Source organism: Pleuronectes platessa, chromosome 6, assembly GCF_947347685.1.
Source record: "Pleuronectes platessa chromosome 6, fPlePla1.1, whole genome shotgun sequence".
NCBI lineage: Eukaryota > Metazoa > Chordata > Actinopteri > Pleuronectiformes > Pleuronectidae > Pleuronectes > Pleuronectes platessa.
In genome coordinates this window covers 20,841,329-20,860,956 of record NC_070631.1, presented here as the reverse complement: position 1 = coordinate 20,860,956, position 19,628 = coordinate 20,841,329, and the positions used below count along the sequence as shown (strand labels likewise).

The following is a 19,628-nucleotide window of genomic DNA, read 5'->3' as shown; positions in this document are numbered from 1 at the left end:
TTTGGTCTGCCATTTTCCCCGTATTTATAAACTCTCTACAAGCTATGTAAACACAACCGCACACTGCCACGGGAGGAAAAAAAATCAAGGGATGTCGAGCTTTTAAAAAGAAAAGAAAAGAAAAAGAAGCCTTGAACCCAATTTAATAGTCGCTGTCCAAAAGTGATGTCATTCTTTGCACTGCACACTTTGTCTCAGTACTTTGTTCTTTCAGGGGAAAGGAGGCCCAAAATTTGCTCTGCCTTTGTTTTTAAATGGCTCTGCAGCTTCGGTATTAAACCAATAAATTCATTGATTTCGGGCCGAAGAAAAATAAACAGCACAGTTTCGTTGCCTGCAAGACTGCGCGCTGCTTTCGCTTGAATACACGCGCAAAAACACCCTCGTCTTGGGACTCCTAGAGCCAGCAGTGAATGGAAATGTTCATTAATCAGTTTTACCTATCCCCAGACCCCAGCGGAGCCCTTCTGCAGATTATTACACCTGATGTGTTGAATAAGCTTGGAAGGGGAGCTGCTAGTGGAGCTGACTGCTGGGCCTCTGGAGACAGACTGCTGGCTTCACTGCGAGGCTGGTAAAGTAAGCTAGACATCTGAGGTGTTCCATATGCGGTCGTAGACAACATTGCTTATTCTGGCTTTATTAGCTTAGTTTGGTTAGCGTGTAAATTACTCAGATGGCATGCCTCGACGCAGAGGGCTTCTGTAACGCTGAAAACAAACACATTAGGTACATAGGCACTCTTTTTGTTTGTTTTTTCTTCTAACCTATTTCTAGAATCTGATCTTGATTTTAAATTAAGCTCTATCCAGCAAATTAGCCCCCTTTTTCTTAAAGGAGACCCCACGAACCCCTGGTTGGCTTTGCACGTCATGACTGTCTTAGAAGGAAGATCTTTGAAGAGGTCCAGGCTCGACGAAGGCAGAGCGGACATCGTCCAACAAGTATTATTCATCCCCAAATAAAAGGTCCGTCATTACTGGCTTTTCCCCGCCAGGTAGTATTTTCACAAAAAGACTACAGGTCATGGATCATTTATTATTTGAACAAATGAAAACACATTTACACAAATGACAAGACAGTCGTGTGTGTGGTAGATTCAGGAAAACGTTTTCTTAAAAAATGAAAAGAACTATGTGCCTTAGAGAATGAGGTCTCCTGGTGACCACGTGTGTGAATGTGTCCTGTTCAGAAGCGCACGCGTACCCTCCACGAGTAGTTGGTGAGGACTTTGTCTTTTTTCTTCACAATGCAGGTGTATGTGCCTTCGTTGATGGCGTTGGCCACAATGGTGATGTGGTCGTCTGTCAGCGAGATGTAGTTTGGGTGAGAGAATTCCAGCTGCTCCCCATCTTTGTACCAGCTGGAATGAGGGTTTGAGACATCAGACAGTGCAGAGAGAAATTGTCCTGTAGCATTGCTGCAAGAAGACGAAGATCCTGGAGGAATACTCACTATACTTTGCCTTTCTTAGATGCTATTTTCTTCCCGCAACGAAAAGTCAGCTTCTTGCCTTCAACAACTAACTTGTGTTTGGTCCTTGGTGGAGTCGGTGTGGGAGCCACTGTGGGGAACGGGAATTCTGGAAGAAGATTGAGAGGAAATCCTCAAAAAATACAAACAAATCCTAACTTTATTGATCTAACAATGTTCCTGTCCAGGCATAGAGCATCTAATACGACTGTGCTGAAGTAAAATAGCGAAAACAGATATTTTACTATGTATCTCAGTGCATCAAAAAATCTGAAATTGTCACGCTCTTAAAAACACCACGGAAATCGATTATGGTCAAAATTTCTATGCAAACCTTATCACGTTTACTTATCACAACCCCTGACCTGCTGATGCAGTGACTGCCTTATTGTCATAATCACAACAGTCTGCCTTCTGATCAACTCAAATTCTGCTTAAAAGCAGTCGCTCTCGTTAATGCCACAAAAATCCAAATTGACCTTGTGTGTCTCTAACCCTCAAGCCACAGTCTGAAATTCCAGCGGGTTTGGACTGACTCAGGAATTTTCCACAGCCGTACAACATCTCCCAATCAACAATGAGGAACAGATTACTGCGAGCCAGGAATCGTATCCTCTTGCCTCTCTCCACACTGTCCCTTGTTGCTGACAAAAATCGCAGACAGCCACAACAATCCGTGAGCTGTGACGGTTTAAAGGAGCCACTTCCTGTTGTGCAGCAGAGGGCTCAGCACCAGAACACCGCAAATAAGCCTGAAGACGCTTAGGCTGTTAAATTGCAGATGTGTTATCAGTACCCCTAGAGACGCAGGAAAAAACAGGTACCCTCTCTGCTCTGTTTGTGTTCTGGGCTGCTGCTATTCTCCAGAACTAAACGCACACTCCTTCAGTAGTAAGAGCAATTTCCTTTCAAATGAAATTCTTGAAAGCCCCCATCACAGCTCTGCATGGCTGGACCTGTTGGCTCCCGTTGCTCCATTGGCAAACGGTTCACAGCAGCTCCTTGTGCTGCTCACTTGAGAGAAAAAGTTCTCTTTTTTTCCCCTTGGACCGCTGCTGTTTTTTGCTGCTGCTGTGTCTTACCGTAACAGAAATCACAGCTGGAGGGGCAGTGCTTCTGCATCAGCCTGCGCTTGCTGTCGCAATAGCCTTTCCGAGCCCAGGCTGGACAGATAAATAACCGGTCCAAACAACCTGGAAGAAAGGAGGAGATTGACTCAGGCAGAGGAGGAGGAGTATCAGACAGCAGCTCTCAGTAAGCAGCTAAAGAATCTGGATCCCTGCTCTGCTTTTTATTCCAATGAAAATGACTCCCTATTAATACACACTAATCATGACTCATGAGTAGTTTATATAGTATACATTTATGCCACGTTGGCTCTAAGTGTCAGTTGTCAAAGACTGTGGTCGACATTCTGGTTGGTTGTGACCAAAGATGGATCGCTGGTTTTGTACCACTAGTTCGTCATAAGAGGATCTAGATGAATTCTTCGAATGTTGGGACCAGACTTCGCTGACTAGATGACGGACTCTGACTTCTCTTGGTTGGAAATCTTTTATAACAAACAGGTGAAGATGGTGTAAAGGGTCCCTCATGACAGCACCAATGTTCTTCTATTGTTTTTCTCTGTTGAAGTGTTGTGGACGTTGTCACACTGGGCACTGGTTCTTTAGTCCGAATGTGATGAAGCTTCCCTGGTGCTGCATCGACACCAGACTATGGATAAAACAAGCAGTCGCCTGATCCCTGCACAGGACTTGGTATAATGAGGTTTTAGTTATTCACCTTTTGGAGGAATTGCTTAATATATTAAGAGACCCAATAACTTTGCCTTTGACTGACTACCTCTAGATCTATATCTTGGATGACTGACTACGGCCTAAAAGTTGTTTACAATTATCTACAAAGAACTTCCTCATTTATCCTCTGTAAGAAACATCGGATATGAACATACCGTAGAGACGGTGCACACCCCACACCTCATCCTGTGTGATGAGCTTGCGCCCTGTCAGAGTTGCATTCAGGTGCATTATCGCTTTGGAGTCCAAGGAGTGCATGAGTCCCAGGGCATGTCCAATTTCATGACTTGCCACGTGGACAAGATCTGTGAGCCAGACTCCTGCAACAGAGATATGTGATTATTTTCTCTTCATGTTGACCCATCCCCCCCCCCCCCCCCCCCCACGAAATGTCCAGTTCAGGGTCTGCTGCCTCCATCACCTTCTGGATTAAATATCAGCGGTTTCAACAAACATGATAAAGACACATACCTTTCTTCCAGCTGAAACGCATGTTTCCAAGAATCCAGTATTCATGGTCGTCAAAGTGGATCTCGCCTGTTGGCGGGAAGAATGCGTGAGCCAATTCTCCTGTGATGCCGTCGAAACAATGGTGCAAGTAGGACTGCAGACAGTCTGTGTGGTTGACGGGGTAGAAGCCTGCCAAAACAGAGACAGACGCATACCTCAGAGCCGTGGAGGGAAACCCTCACTCCATTACTTCTGCTGTGTGTGGACTACAGCAGGGGGATGATGAATTACTGAAGGCAGAGGTTTATGACGACCATTTCTTTCACTGTCGCTGAGAATTTATGCAGGACTACAGCGTTAGCACCCAACGGGACAGATAAACTTAATTTAGACATCTTCCCCATGGGTTGACGTGCATAGAAGTGTTTTTTTCATTTAGAATAATGAATCAAGCTAAATATAAGCCTGGTAATATAGTTGCGGTGGCTTGATTTAATGAATTTGGAGGCCAAGGCATTTCAGTGAGGACAGCGCAGACAGAAAAACAGTAACGACAAAGCAGAAGTCTGGAACTCGAAGCCAAGGAACATCTGTTGCGGGCTGATACAGCCACATGCGGGGTACCCACCAATCTTAATGTCTGCTTCTTGGTCAGCTGGCACCTCTCTGAAGCTGAACGGAGAGACGTCGCTCCACATGCCAAAAGCCCTTGCTATCCCTCGACGCGTGTCGCTGGCATTTATCAGGTTTGTTGGGAATGAGAGCAACCTGCTCAGACACAACAGCATGGGGTAGTTATTACTGGTCTCGACACACATCCCTCTACAGCAGAGCAATCTGCCAAAACGCAATGGCTACTGTTCAGACAGACCAGAAATCCCACAAGTATTGTAAGTACAGCTCCATTTGTGTGGCTTCATACTCACTGATGTATCGGATAGAGTTAGACTAATATGGATTTGTTTGTAATATGGAGGAGATGAAGACGACTAATTCATTCAGAATCTATTTACTTTTTATCTGCTGATCTGTCAGTTGAATCTTCCATTAAGATTGCAGGACACCATGATCAAAACTCTATAGCTCAGTCTAAACTCTTCTAAAGGACTTTTAGGTTTGTACGGTCATCTTTTTTACCGCTCCAGAAAGAATTAAATGTCACTGGAACTGCTCCAAATAGCTGGTGCACCATCCAAAGGTTGGGCTTTATAACTCCCTCTCTTTCAAATGCAAGTAGGGTTCTGTTAGGTAAACAATGTCAGAAGATGCAATCCGAACTTGTGGTGGTCGGACAACCTTCAGTGGAGCATTACGTTTGTTTGTTTGTCCCAGAAGTATTTGTCTACCTTTTGTTACCCTCTCCCTAAAGCTGCACTTTCCTGCTTTGCTGACTACAGAAAGAGTTTCAAACCAATACTTGTATGTCAGCTTAAACTTGTCCCATTTGAGCTGCTCCGGCGTGAGGGTGTAGCGCTTGTTCCTGGAGAGGTGAAGCACTTGTGACCGGGCCTCTTTGCGGATCCCGATGAGTAAGGCAGTGGTGTAAGCTTCTTCCTTGGACAAAGAGAAACCTTTAATTAATCAGCTTGCACCGTAAAGTGGAGTTTAGGAACTGGACATCTGTGACATCTGAAACTGGTTCTGTGCTCTAATTGAAAGAGGATGCAGTCTTACTCCTTGGTTAGGCTTTTGAAGGAATCCAATGAGATGCATTGAATTCTTTGCTTATTACATGTCTTGGAAAAAGTATGACTTTTGTAGCTGCAGGCATTAGACTACATTTGTTATCTTGACAGCTAAAACTGTGCTCAACTGCTTTAATTTCAGCATTTTGCTTGTGAAGGTTATTTTCATGCAAGGGCATTCCATCTCTTGGAAAAGGGAAGTGATCGGCAGTAAAAGAACTTTCCAAACGTTAAATACGATCCTTTTCACGGATAGGTTGTACCGGCTGACCCTTTGGGAATGGGCGACAGTGACTCAAAATAATCACACCTGGATTCTGCACTGTTTTCATAGCTTTGAAAGGCTTTCATAAATTTTCTGTGACTGAAGTAAAGATGTGGTTTGTCTTGGCTGCAAAACTCCATAATATTGCTCGCACCAGTTGATACAATCTATAACTCTTTATGGAGATGGGTTTAAGTAGTAAATCCACTTTCCAACACTTGAAGTCGAGCCCTGATTCAAACCAAGGAACCCATTGTGTGCTCGTGCAGGAAGACCGTCTGTCCTCAGTGATCAATTCAAAGACAACTACATCAAAAGTGAAAAACTGCTATATGCACATACCCTGAATCCAGATTTCTCTGAAATGAGCACATTTACTACTTCATCCTAACATCATGTACTTGAGACTGATGAGAATACATGTCTATACAGAGCCTGCCAATGACACACAGGGTTCAGCAAGAGTAAAAGCCTCAATATGCTTCAAACTACACTTGCTGAATTGTCTTAACCGTGTTGAAAATGTCCTTTTAGAATTCAGGACACATCCAAGAGTTGGCCATGTTTCAGAAAAGTGTCTCAGACTTCACAACGGCCTCTAAAACTCCCTCCCAAAACCCATTTGGACAGTGGATTTGTGAGGTTCATGTACCACAAAGTTTTTCGTGATGAAAAATTAAACTCCCCCCAGTGTACAGAGCTTTTGCTCAGGTGTATTGCTGTCTGACTAAAACACTGGTATGAAAAACAATGCAGAGGTACTTTTAAGGCAGTGGTTCAGAGCCTAGGCGTCCTAAGATAAATCTGATAAACAGGAGAAGAAGCAAAGCCCTTAAAACCCACGCCCCAGCATTTTCCTACTGCATGGGGGCAAAAGATCCTGTACGTGTAGAGAAAATATCGAAGCCACCCCAACCACTTTGTATTCTACACCATATCTTGGTGTGGTTCCTGATCCTGCTTTTCCCAGTCAAGACAAGTAGATGCCGTACTTCCTTCATTTCCTTACCAAAATAGAGAAGCAGGGGCCGGCCGTCTGGCAGACGCTCCGACACTGCTGCTGCACTGGATGACGTCTCTTGCCTCTTGCTGACATAATGCTTCTATATTGCATTGTACGTAACGGTCATTATTTTAGGCAGAAGCTGCTTTCCTGACCTCAGCTGCCACTGTTTTGTGTGCAGTGATTCATGAGGTGTTTACTGCAGTAAAGCCAGCTCAGTTCTTCCTGTGTCTTTGACTGCAAATCTCATCTCACACTGTGGCACAAATACAGATGAATAAGCCATGAAGGCAGAAACGGGGGTGCTAAACCAAACTTTAAAACCAGTAAGTGCTGACCCTGCGGATTCCTATATATCAGTGCATGAGTTTCAGTACGGATAAAAGAGAGCTCATTAAAATGCTCTTTGGCTGCATTTTGACCTCTTTATTCACCAGCCTGCCACAAGCTTATCTAAGTCAGTTATATAATCTTCACAAGCAGCCTCGCTTGATTGACATATAAAGTGAGAGAGTGGTGGGTGGCAGTGATTGAAGTCGTGTGGAGTTAACACGCTTATCCAATTCACCAAAGACATCAGTGCACCGGGATCCATTCCATTCCTAACCTAATTATGTGATTCATCCAACTTCTTAAAGAGAACCAACGTTAATTTAATGTAATGCGTTTGCTCAAGTGTGAGTGATTGAATCTGAAAATACGTTTAAGGAAACCAGAGAAGTGATGTAAATTGGATATTTCGTGGGTTCTTATTAATAGTCTTTAAAAGATTGAGACTTTTACTCAATAACAGCAAAAGAAAAATAATGGGAGTGAATGAATTATTCTCGTTTTACCTGTGAATATCCTGAAACCTGTTTTTATTTCTATACGGAAGACCACACTTTTTATAATTTAATTAAATTGTACTCACTGTAACATATGCACAGTTTGCATATGATGAAGCAGGTTATTAATCTGTACCTACTTTGGAGAATTTGGGGTGTAACGGATCCACTACCTTTATCTTACATAAAACTTAAATGATATAGTATCCTATTGGTGTATTAGGGAGGGATAGTGGACAGGAAGTTATCAACTGTATACATAGTTTTAAATTACAAGTTTATATTATATAATGCCATTATAATCATTCTTATGAGTATAAACTAGTAATTAAGAAACGTTATTAACTCGTATTAACTCGTTAACTCGTTTAAAAAATCACTTCCCCTTTTAGATAACTGTTACCTAATGAGGTAACAATACTGTGTAAGCCGAATTGGAAAGTGGCCTTTGTTTAATCGAAAGCATTTCAACTAGAAGCATCACTGGTGTGTCGTTTTGTAGAAAATAAATAATAAATCATAAGTCATAACATTTCCAATGGAGTTTTGTGGTGAGATGATCAAGAAAACGGCATCTAACCTACACAACTTGATAAGAAAGTGCACGTTGTGGTGTTGGAGCTGCGATGACATGCATGTGATGGAGTGGTCATACCTCGGACCTCCAGGAGGGAAAGGCTGTGGTTTGTTGCATCCCCGCGGACAGAAGAGTGAGCAGCGCCGCGGCCAGTAGAGGAGCGGAGCCCCGGACGCCTCTGCGTAAACTTCTAGGAGTCTGACAGCTCCCCATGGCTGCGGTATCACACCTCCAGCAAAAGTAATAACAATAAAAAAAATGATCTCCTCAGGGAAGACTGCACAGGTTCAGCATGTAGGAACACTACTTCTCTGCCATCGCACGTCTCGGCAGTGTGTCGCTGCGCGGACCAATGTGCGGGGCTGTGCGGCAGCGGCGCAGCCTGCGGACCGGGCGGTGGAGGCAGCGCAGTCTGCAGCAGCTCCACTCGGCTCCTTTCCGGCCGCACAGCGCGTCTGCCAGAGGGCTGGTTTCACATTACTCCAGAGGGGGCAGGGGGTCAGCGTCGAGACATTCTAATGAAAACCAAACGCGCTCTGTCGATCAAAACCACTTGCTGCAACCGCTGGAGAAGAGCTCAAGCGGAATCAGATGGCTCATTTTGAACATGGCTTTCAAAGGTTTATGTAATAGCGCTGCTGCGGGAAAGGGAAAGGTACTTCAGTATATGGCATGCGCACACATTTTCTGCAGGAGGGAAGAACACAAAGAAAGAGGCCTTTGGATGGAGGGAGATTGGTCAGTGTGTGAACCATCTCCCCAAACTCCAAACAACCCACGGCTCCAAAAAAAATCCCCTTTTTACATTCCAGGTCTTCATCTAAATGGAAATTCAGCTTCAGCGTTTTTCCAAACAATTTATTGTTTAGAGTTTTGTGAAATGTCAAAGCGCTCGAGTTGCATAGCCTCCCTCTGTGATTTGTTAGTGTTTATTTTGTTCAGTGAGGACAGGGTGACAGGGACATTGCAGGTACATACGGATGACTCTCCCTGGAATGGAAATGCTGAATTATGGTTTTGGAGTTATGCCATATGCAGAAGTGACACTGGGTCCATGGTTGGATGATGGGTTGAACAAAGTACAAACAGTAAACATTTTATTACGAAAGCACAAATTTGGTAATTTAGGTGCAGTCTCGTTCTGCAATTTATACACGCAAAGACAAGTGTTTCAATTTACCATTTCATTAATTAACTTTGATAACAAACTTTTATTTATGCTGCACTTTTCTTAACAATTTTACAGACTGCTTTACAAAGAAGAAAAATGAATCCATCCATGGATCTAAGTTGTCAAGAGGGCAGGTCAATAGATCTGAAAGTTCCGAAAGGTATCGTGGTGCAAGGACATTGAAGGCCTTAAAAGGGAGGAGTTGTCAAAACTTTTACGTCATGTTTCTGATCCTCACCAGCTCAGGTGAACAGTCTCTTCAGTCAGCGGTTTGTAAAGTTTCCACCTCGTCTTCATCAATCCACACTGAAAACTCAACATTTGTCACTTTAACCCTGTACAGACTTTGGAGAACGCTGTTATTGTAAAGTTGTATTCTATTGTATACCACAGTACATGTGAATGTAAATACACTTGTGCTTTTTTCTATTCTAAATAAAGGATATGACATGATATTACACAGAGTGTGATTTTGGTTTGTGATGTCTTATCGCCGTAATATGTGCTTCTGAAAAACTGCTGCATCCAGTAATTATGAAGGAAGAGAAGGAAACATAACAAATCCTGATAACAGACTGATATTCATACATTTTCTGATAGTGCAGCTCCAAGTTGAGTTAATCTGATCATGTTGTCCTCTTCATTTGTTTACTTGAGAACTAAATAGAGGTTTTATTTAAGATGATATAACACATTTAAACTCTAACTTTACAAATTTCTCAAGTTGAAATCCAGATAATAAAGTTATTTTCAGGCTTTAACTCTTTATATAAAACTTCTATCCACTTTATAAATGATCTGTTCTGTTGTGCACGATAGGGGTTTGTGAGCTGTGGAGAGTTTTGTTCATAGAGAAATCTCCTACTACTGAGTCCTAATTGTAAATAAACATTTTGAGAAAAATTTGTACTGTTTCTTGTTTTATATACGTGCGAGTAATAAATCAGAGTAATAATTCCATCAATTTTCTAAACTGTCTTTCCCATTTAGCATCTTAGTTGATGGGGACCCAGAATCAAATCAATACTTTCTTTTATTTGCATAGTCAGTATTCACAAATCACATTTTGCCTCATAGGGCTCAACAAACTGTACAAGGAGCGACACCCTCTGCCTTGTTACAGCAGTAAAGGGGACAGTCAGAAATAGACACCAGAAAAGTAATAATAAGTGAACATGTAATACTTTCTACTAATGCAATGAAATATAAAAACAATTTAAAAATACAAATAGAATATAATATACTATAATAGATAGCTATTTTTGTAATTTTAAATTTTTTAATTAAACTATTGTTTTAGACATGGACAAGTTATTTATAACTCTAACATGCTACATATGTAAGTGCGTTTCTGGTTTGTATGTTTTCTCCCCCTTCAAATTACAATCCAATAGCCTCTCATCATACTTAACAATAAAAGACCGGGCACTAGGACCTTGGGGAGTCTGCATCGCTGCTGCGCTGGCTTTCTCACTCTGCCAAGTAACGTCTCTCATCAAGACAGCAGGGTTACAGCCAAGGAGTTTAGCTCATAGTAAATGATGCACGGAGTGAAATTGTAAGTACAGGAAGTTACAGAATGTGGCTATCTGTAGTTGTTAACGATTGTTACCTGCTTAGATTTAGGTTTACTTGAGGCAAATGAAAGGGAACATTGTAATGAGCTATGTTAACATTAAGCTAGCTAGCTAGCTATTTTGTTAGAAAATGTCTCCAGTGAGCAAGAGTGTGAACGAGCAAATTTGAAATGTAAGAAATAACTATCGACAGCTCTCTATTCTTTGCATTAATATCTATCTCTAGTATTTTAAAACAATAATATCAGTGCCTACAGAATGTTGTTGTTTATAATCAGTTCATATTTGTGTTGTCAAATTTCACAATGACCCTGAAATTATGTCTTTTCTGTTATCTTATACTGAATGAATGCAATTAAAGATACAGGAAAAACTCACACTCTTTCTGATTGAGCCAATCTATGAACTGTTTGAAACATGGATATCCGCAGCCCCAAATGAGCAACATTCAGCATCCTTAGGGGCTAAGCCCCCCATTTCTTTCAATCCTAGAAAGGCCCCTGGTTATAAGTGTACCCAGATATTTAGAACAGTTATCCACTCTTTTAAAGGGAACTTTGTTGTCTGACAAGTCACCAACTAAGTTATTAATTGCAAATAACTCACACTTTCCGAAGTTGAGTTTGTAGCCAGTGAGTTGGCCAAATTGCTTTAGGATGTCCAAAACTATCGGGAGAGTAGTGGATGGATTTGATATATAGAGAAGTAAATCATCTGCATACAGTGACAGCTGGTGTACTGAACCTTGGCGGGAGACGCCCTCAAATCCATTCTCAAATCTCAGCCGGACGGCCAGGGGCTCAATAGCTATGGCAAATAATAAAGGGGATAGTGGACACCCCTGCCTTGTGCCGCGGTGGAGCTGGAGGGGGGGGGGGGATACTGTATTGTTTGTTTGCATAGAAGCTACTTTGTGTGGAGTAGAGCAAATTCACCCATGAAATAAAACCTGAACCTAAACCAAACTTCTCCATCACCTCAAATAGAAAGTCCCATTCTACCCTATTAAAACCTTTTTCAGCATCCAGCGACACCACTCACACATGTAGTTTGAGGGAGATGGACCCATGAACACTGAAGTTACAGCAATTTCGTGTGTCATGGCGAGCTGATGAACTTTGATGCCACGCCATTAATTATCTGAGACATGAAAAGTCTCTAATCTTATGCCTACATTATCAATGTCTTGAGACCCATTTGACAAAGATTGACATGGTTTCGCAAAGTGGATGAGGAGGAACACATCGAAGTGGTAGACGTACCAATAACAAGACATTCCCTGTTACCACCAGGGGGCGCTGTGATTTTAAGTCACGATTTCTGTATAGATTTGGCGTGTAATCAAACTTTGACGCCACGCCATGGTCACACGGTATGACGATCCGAGCAATTTTAGTTCTCCATCTTGTTGTGATGACATTTTCACCACTTTCTAATTTACTGCAAACTTTCAAAGATTTTTGAGCACGTTGAAGCCCTCAAAAAGCCCATTCACTACGCTTAGAATAATCCTTACAATTTCAATAGGACCTCTCACCATTCGGTGCTCGGGCCCTAATTAAAGGTTCAATGTGTCGAATTTTGTGAAATCTACTTGCATATAGATGTATTAAAATTTTGCCTGCACAGAGAGACTGATGTGTGGGACAATGTGTGGTCTTGTTCATTCTCATCACACATATTTATTCTGATTATTAAGAATGCATGATCAACACAATAGTGTGAAGTAGTAATGCAGTCATGATGCATCAAAACAAAGTCATAGATAATGTTCTCAGTAACACAAATCCTTTCTTACAAAGGCTATGGAATCCAAATGTTTGCTCTAAAATTAGATCAATATCTCTAGCAACATTTCAGAAATGGGTGGTTTCATGTTCATTTAAAGAATCCCAGAAGAACTATTGCATGAAACTTCTAAACTTCAGGCATCAAACGGCATGTTTTCAAGCAAAGCAATTCTGCCTCAGACACTCTCAACAGATTCACTTTTGGTAGCCATGTGGCCATGTCATGGTTCAGCTTTGGCCAAATACATTTATTCTCAATACTGGTCAATAGCTTGTTTAATTACAGGCATAGGAAATTGGGTTGTATCCAGAACTGTGCCCTAATCCCAAATAGTCCTCTCTATTCCCATGGTACTATGCAGCTCTTCTTGAAAGGTCCAGATCATCTTTTAAATGACATAGCTGTATTCCACCATTGTCCACAGCAACATACATCATCTGTCCACTGACCCTGCCACCCTCAACCCTACGTTGGACTTTGAACAATGTGGTAAACAAGATTTAATTATAAGCTGATTCCACAAGCCCTATCTCATTATTTTATTTGACTCCTTGTATTGGATTTACTACAGCGGGATTTTTGTTAAAACAAATTCCTATTGTAAGGCAAGATGAGGTGGTTTATTTGTATCGCAAATTTCCACAACCAGGCAATTCTTAGTACTTTACATAATGTCTAAAGGGCATCAGGACAGATTGTAGAATTAATATAACACAATACATGAATGCAATTTAATATAAACTAAATAGTTTAAGTAATGAGTAAATACTTGATTCAATAAAAAAAGAAGAGATTCCATGTGTGGAGCCTTGCGGAACCCCACATGTTATTTCTGTCCACTCCAATGTTTAATTACAAAATAATAGCAAGAAATATTATATTCAGTCTGTAAGCCATCAGCTCCAACGTGCTTTGGTAAGTGGCTGCATGAATGTGTCTCAGTCATACACATTGAGAAACTGCAACCAAATTACGTCAATGCAAATGTGAGGACTCTTGGGTTACTTGGGATATCTCATTTGTATTTATATATTGATTTTTATTTGTTGTTGCTTTGTGTACCTGTACTTGACTGGATTTACCAAAAAATGTTGATGATATGCATTCCTTTTTGTATTTGTAGCAAGTGTTACAACGGACCAGTTCCCCCGTTTCTTTATATTCCGTCTCCTGTGGTTTATTTAATTTAGCCTTCATTTTATCGTTCTGTGGTCTATAAAGTCCAATGTGGTATGAAACATGACTGTACTCTGATTATTATACACTTTCTATCGTTATATCTAATGTTTCCTTGTTTAGTTATTTTTATTTCCCGGAGTAAAACACAAGCCGGAACCTTGTGCGAGCGATGATGCGTTGTCTTCGACCCATGTGCGACGTTGCACTTCCAGCGGAGGAAATGGCGCCCGTCATGTACAGCAGTGGCCAACCAGTCAAGTATCCTCCAAGTTGACACGTACGCTGACACACGGAACGGACTCTGCGGGTCACATAAACATGTTTTCAAGCACAGAGGAGCCCGGGCAGTGTCGGACACTGAGGACATAGCTGGTGAGTAGCTGCTGTCCCCGCACAGAGAACATTAGCTCTGCGGTTAGCGCGTTAGCTCTAATCCCATAATCTCACTAGCTAGCCAGGGGTTGTTTGCACCTCTCGGTGTCGTTATCCGGTGCCTCCACCGAGTATTTCCCTCTGAGTGAGAGTGGGAGGTGTATAACGGTTTAATCCCACGTGTGTAATAATACGATCACCAACGAGCCAATGTCAGGTTAGCTCAGAAATCACCCACATGACGTTGGAGTAATAGTGTTGGTGACTTTCTCTGTTAGAAACGGTCTGCTCTCTATAACCCCTGGGTCTGCTGGGGACCACCTGATTACCACTTCTGCTGCAGCAAGTGGACATGTAACTATTAAACTGCGTACTTTGTGTTTGAGTGAATTGGTCAGTGGCCAGAAAAGTAGTCCTCTCTTCAATGTGCAGTAAGAGTTTGTGTGGCATGCTTTGTGTTTCCAATGCACTGTCAACCATCTCGTGTTTCTTCTGATTATATAATAACAATGATAACTTTATTTATAGAGCACTTTTCAGGTCAAAGTACCTTTTGTCTGAAAATATTTAGTTTTTTAATAAAGACTGAAAAGAACACACCCTCGCTGACATCTTTATTTCCTCAGGGAATTTCTGATTTGGTCTGTCCCACTAGTTTTCAGCCTAGAAAAGGCTTAAAAGTTATCAATACAATCTTAAAATCCATCCCAAAAATAAACTGGGAGCCAATGTGAAAATGATAAACAGGTGTGATGTGATCATATGTCTTAATTCTAGTTCCTAACCTAGCTGCTCTAATTTGTTTTTATTCCTGCAGGAACATCTAACTCTGGCATCTGGGAACATCACTGCTTCCGTAGACACTTTGCACAGAAATGGCCAAAGAGCAGATAGAAAGCAGAGCAGAGACATTATCTCTGGCTGGATCTAATGGTCACAATGGCCAACAATGGCAGGCTGGCATGAATAACATGACCAATCACCCCCCAGGAGCCGACCACAAGTCGAAGATGGCCCGCGTCGCCTCACATGTCAGGCTTAAGTGTGCCGCATACGTGCTGGCGCTGAGACCGTGGAGTTTCAGTGCCTCGCTCACGCCAGTGGCCCTTGGCAGCGTCCTGGCGTACAAACTTGATGGCTCTGTGGACTTGGTCATCCTGATGGTGTGTGCGGTGGCCGTCCTGGTAGTCCACGGGGCAGGCAACCTTGTGAACACCTACTATGACTTCTCCAAAGGGATTGACCACAAGAAGAGTGACGATAGGACTCTAGTGGACGAAATTCTGGCACCGCAGGATGTTGTCATGTTTGGAATGTTGTTATATTCTTTGGGGTGTCTGTGTGCCACCTTGCTCTACTTCCTGTCCACACTCAGACTGGAGCATCTAGCTCTTATTTACTTTGGGGGACTATCCAGCTCTTTTTTATACACTGGAGGTGAGTAAATCAAAACTTGCATCTCTTGGATTGCTGCCTTAGTTGATAGGCCACCTCAGTCACCAAAAGCACACACACATTAACTCACACATGGAAAGGCATACATCTTAAACTTACAATACACTCTGCAAGATTGGATGATAATGGTTACTTGTGCCAGAAAAATGTTGCTCTTTAAAAAAAACAACAACTTGAGTTTGATGCTCAAAAAGTTAATATTTTTGTTGCATGTGTGACGTACACACAATGTGTAGGTACAAAAATGCAATGTATACAAAAAATTGTCTAGTTTTGACCCTTTGATTTGAAATGTCAACACGGGTAGTTCAGAGGTGTATAGTGCACACCTTTCATCAGCGTCAACATTTGACTTTCCAAAATGCAGAACTGTGCTTCTTGTTTTAATGCTCACTTTGTGATTCATACTTCAGTTTACTAGATTTCATCCAAGAAGTGAAACAAATGTTGGTTTAGTTAACATGGGAAGTAATTCTAACCCTATGAAAACACTTGTCTATTGTAGCGCTGGAGGAGCTTTTGCAAGTCTGAGTAAATAACCCTGATGACAACATTTTATCATCATCATCTGATGACGTCCGATGCTAATCAATAATTTGATGAAAACAGATGCTAACCCTCTTGGGTATTTAATGATAAGGTGTGAACGACCACTAATCAAATAATCAAATATCACCTCTGTTTTCTCTTTTCCCCAGGCATCGGCCTCAAGTACGTGGCACTAGGGGACGTGGTAATCCTCATTACCTTCGGCCCTCTGGCCGTCATGTTTGCCCACGCAGTACAGGTCGGATACCTTTCAGTGCTGCCACTAGTGTACGCCGTCCCGCTGGCGCTCAACACAGAAGCCATCCTCCACAGCAACAACACCAGAGACATGGACTCTGACAAGCAGGCAGGCATCGTCACCCTGGCCATCCTCATAGGTCCTACGCTCTCCTATGTCCTCTACAACTTCCTGCTCTTCGTCCCCTATGTGCTTTTCTGCATCCTCGCCACCCGTTACACCATCAGCATGGCGCTGCCTCTGCTCACGCTGCCAATGGCCTTCCCCTTGGAGAGGCAGTTCCGCAGCCGATACTACGCCAAGATCCCCCAGAAGACGGCCAAGCTCAACCTCCTCATGGGACTTTTCTATGTGTTTGGAATCATTCTGGCACCTCCTGGTAGCTTGCCATTACTGTGATTCGCTAGGTTTGATATTTCGATTTTGTTGTTTTAACACAGACTAGTTTATGTATCTCCTTGTATTGGTACAAAGCTATCCGAAGAATTTCACTGGCTTTAATTTATTGTCTAATATATACGTCAAGCAGAGATTGAGTTTAGGTCCTCCTCTGTGACACTGAAATGCTTCTTTTTTTTCAGTATTAAGCCACATGTTGGTAAAGTAAAAAAAATGGTGGTGTTATTTTTTGAGGTGGGCAACATTTTCATAAGTAAGGACAGACAATAAACCAACAGTTGCCATCATTTTAAAGACACAATATGTAATATTGATACTTCCTCAGTAAAACACTATTTTTATCATTGTACTCTGTACGGGACATACTGTTCATTGACATTTTCTTTCTAGGAGCCAAATATACCTTTTATGAGATTGTAATAAAACTCACTGCTGCTGATGTTCCATGTCATCATTCTGGCTCAAGGAAGTTCGTGTTTCTTTAAAACAAAACCCATATGACAGTTTCTTTGGAATATTGACATGAGGTTACATTCAAGAAGACCAGAATATATATCTTAAAGCTATAGAATTGTCATATTACACCATTATCTCCATTCAAAATGTTTGATGGAATATGAATTGCAGGGTGAAATCCATTAATGGGGAGAACTGTATCATTTTAACAAAGATTAAGGCCAGGTCATCAAGTTGTTACCTGCAGCTGTGGACACTATCAGAGCAGCACACATTCTCCAAAAGAAAAATCCTGTTTGTGAAGTGAGAAATACAAAGTTGTCTTTGACCATTGGCAGAATACATAGTTACGACACATTGCTAGAAAACACTCCATAGTTTCATGTGTGTCCAAATCTGAGAGCAAACACTACAAATATATTAGTAGAATAGAGTAGATATAATAGTATTTTATTTTTTCATTGCAAGTTCCCTGTGAGATGACATGCAATTGACAATTTATTACTCATATAATATTAAAAATATTCATTTTGCACTGAAAAGTTGTCTTTAATTTACTTTCTATGGATGACATGGCCTATATTGCTAGGATATGTCAAATATCTCATGAGAATGATGATATAAATATCCATCAAAGTTGCAGCATTTCTAATTTCTAATTATAAATAATATAAAAAATGTGATATGTATAGTGCCGTTTTTGTCAGCAGGAGGCGATATTTGACAGCCGTTAAATCCACACGGACAGCTGTTGTGTGCTTTAGGGAATTATTGTTAACGTCCATTTATGCACCCTAATGTAACTGGTGGGTTTGATGTTGATTTATTTGGTTCTCCACTGTCTTGTCTGTGTCTCTGTCAGGCTGTTGCCAGTATTTTGATCAAGCAGTTTTTCTCTACTATAACACAACATCTATTAGACCACAACATTGATTTTGTCATTTTGTTAACATACGCCTAAAACCCTCCAAAGAAATACATCAAAGCATAGATGCCTCATCTTTTGCAGCATCCAGATTTAATATGTTAAATGTTTTTTATACAGTCCTTTTATGTCCATTCTTCAATGTAGGTGCAGAGAAAACATTTCAGCCTTTGGACATTTCGAATTAGGTACAGTGTTTGAGTGTGTAGACCTTAATTTTATTTTTACCAATAAGTTGCCCCCCCAGGCTTCATAATTATCTGACTTCCCTCTGTATCTCTGTGGCTGATCTGTATGTGCTTATGTTTCCACCCACAGCTCTAAGACATGCAGGGAGGATGACTTGGTAACAGGAGCCTGTCACCCCCACCTAGTATATTCTGTAAAAACGAATGAGTTCATACTCAGCCTTTGTCTGTGTATCGAAGGACAAGCCCTAAATGCTGCAGCCAATGGCTCTGGATCAGGAGGACAGATCCCAAGTGGGCCCAAAGATGCAAGGGGCATGCACCCAGGTCGGATCAACCTGATGTGGGCCTGCCTTAGAAGAGAGTCCCTAACACCGCTGGTGGTCTCTGACATCAGTAACATCAAGTGGTGGTTGGCATTAGTTAGTGCGGTAGAATTTACAAGGGATATTCTCCATCTTGTCCTACATTCTAAAATTGGAAAGATATTAGTTTTAAAAGGCATAGAGGTAATGATGAATGATCTACTTAGCGGGCCTCATGGCTTTAATAGTACTGTCATATACAAGCCAGTCAGTAAAAAACAAAAAAAAATCACACTTGTGCTATGACACAAGTAGATAGTTGACTGTTGGTCCACCATGAGTCCAACAAACAAAGACCTTAATACAGGGGTGTCCAAACTTTTTATCCCGAGGGCCACATATAGAAAAAAAATCGAAGGACTGGGCCACTCACGCCGCCACGCCCCCCTGCCCCCAAGCGGACTGTTGACAGTGCGCCTCAATCGCGTCGCTTAGGGCGGGGGGCTTAGCGGCGTTCTGAGGGACAGCTGGCAGGTCAAACTGAGAAGTACAATACAGTGGGCCTTAGTCCATTACATTACAATTAATTTCGCTGTTACTTTTATCCAAAGCGATTTACAATTAGTGCATTCAAGGGTAGGGGAGAGCGGGTTAATGTGAGACATCGGGTAATGTCAGATACCCCCTGTATCTAGGCAGCGGAACACATTTGTGGTCATGTGATCATTATGTTTCGATCCCCTCCCATTCCCCCCTTGCCATGAAGGAGAAGTTGGTGCAGGTGCTGTGGTTAGAATGTTTTTTCACAAAAATTTGATTTTTGCATGTAAAAGTAAATTATCTTGCATCAACTGTTTTGTCAAAACAAATAGATTCAGGTAGAAAAACTTATATCATACATGTTGATGAACTTCCAACATATAAAACCATGTGATTGATGCTAG

The 19,628-nt window shown here is 41.7% G+C and overlaps 2 protein-coding genes across 2 annotated transcripts; one reads left to right on the top strand and one right to left on the bottom strand.

Moving 5' to 3' along the window:
- Positions 1–1,018: 1,018 nt before the first annotated feature.
- mmp23ba (matrix metallopeptidase 23ba) lies at positions 1,019–8,448 on the bottom strand. The gene is made up of 8 exons (XM_053425013.1): positions 8,158–8,448; positions 5,140–5,276; positions 4,351–4,490; positions 3,744–3,911; positions 3,428–3,592; positions 2,556–2,666; positions 1,456–1,582; positions 1,019–1,363 (listed from the first exon to the last, which is right to left on the bottom strand). Exons 1-8 carry the CDS (start codon positions 8,290–8,292, stop codon positions 1,189–1,191), a joined length of 1,158 nt encoding a protein of 385 aa, XP_053280988.1. The 5' UTR covers positions 8,293–8,448; the 3' UTR covers positions 1,019–1,188.
- Positions 8,449–10,563: 2,115 nt separating this feature from the next.
- ubiad1 (UbiA prenyltransferase domain containing 1) lies at positions 10,564–17,249 on the top strand. Its single transcript, XM_053424796.1, has 4 exons — positions 10,564–10,808; positions 13,918–14,169; positions 14,987–15,606; positions 16,323–17,249. Exons 3-4 carry the CDS (start codon positions 15,045–15,047, stop codon positions 16,808–16,810), a joined length of 1,050 nt encoding a protein of 349 aa, XP_053280771.1. The 5' UTR covers positions 10,564–10,808; positions 13,918–14,169; positions 14,987–15,044; the 3' UTR covers positions 16,811–17,249.
- The last annotated feature ends 2,379 nt before the right edge of the window (positions 17,250–19,628 follow it).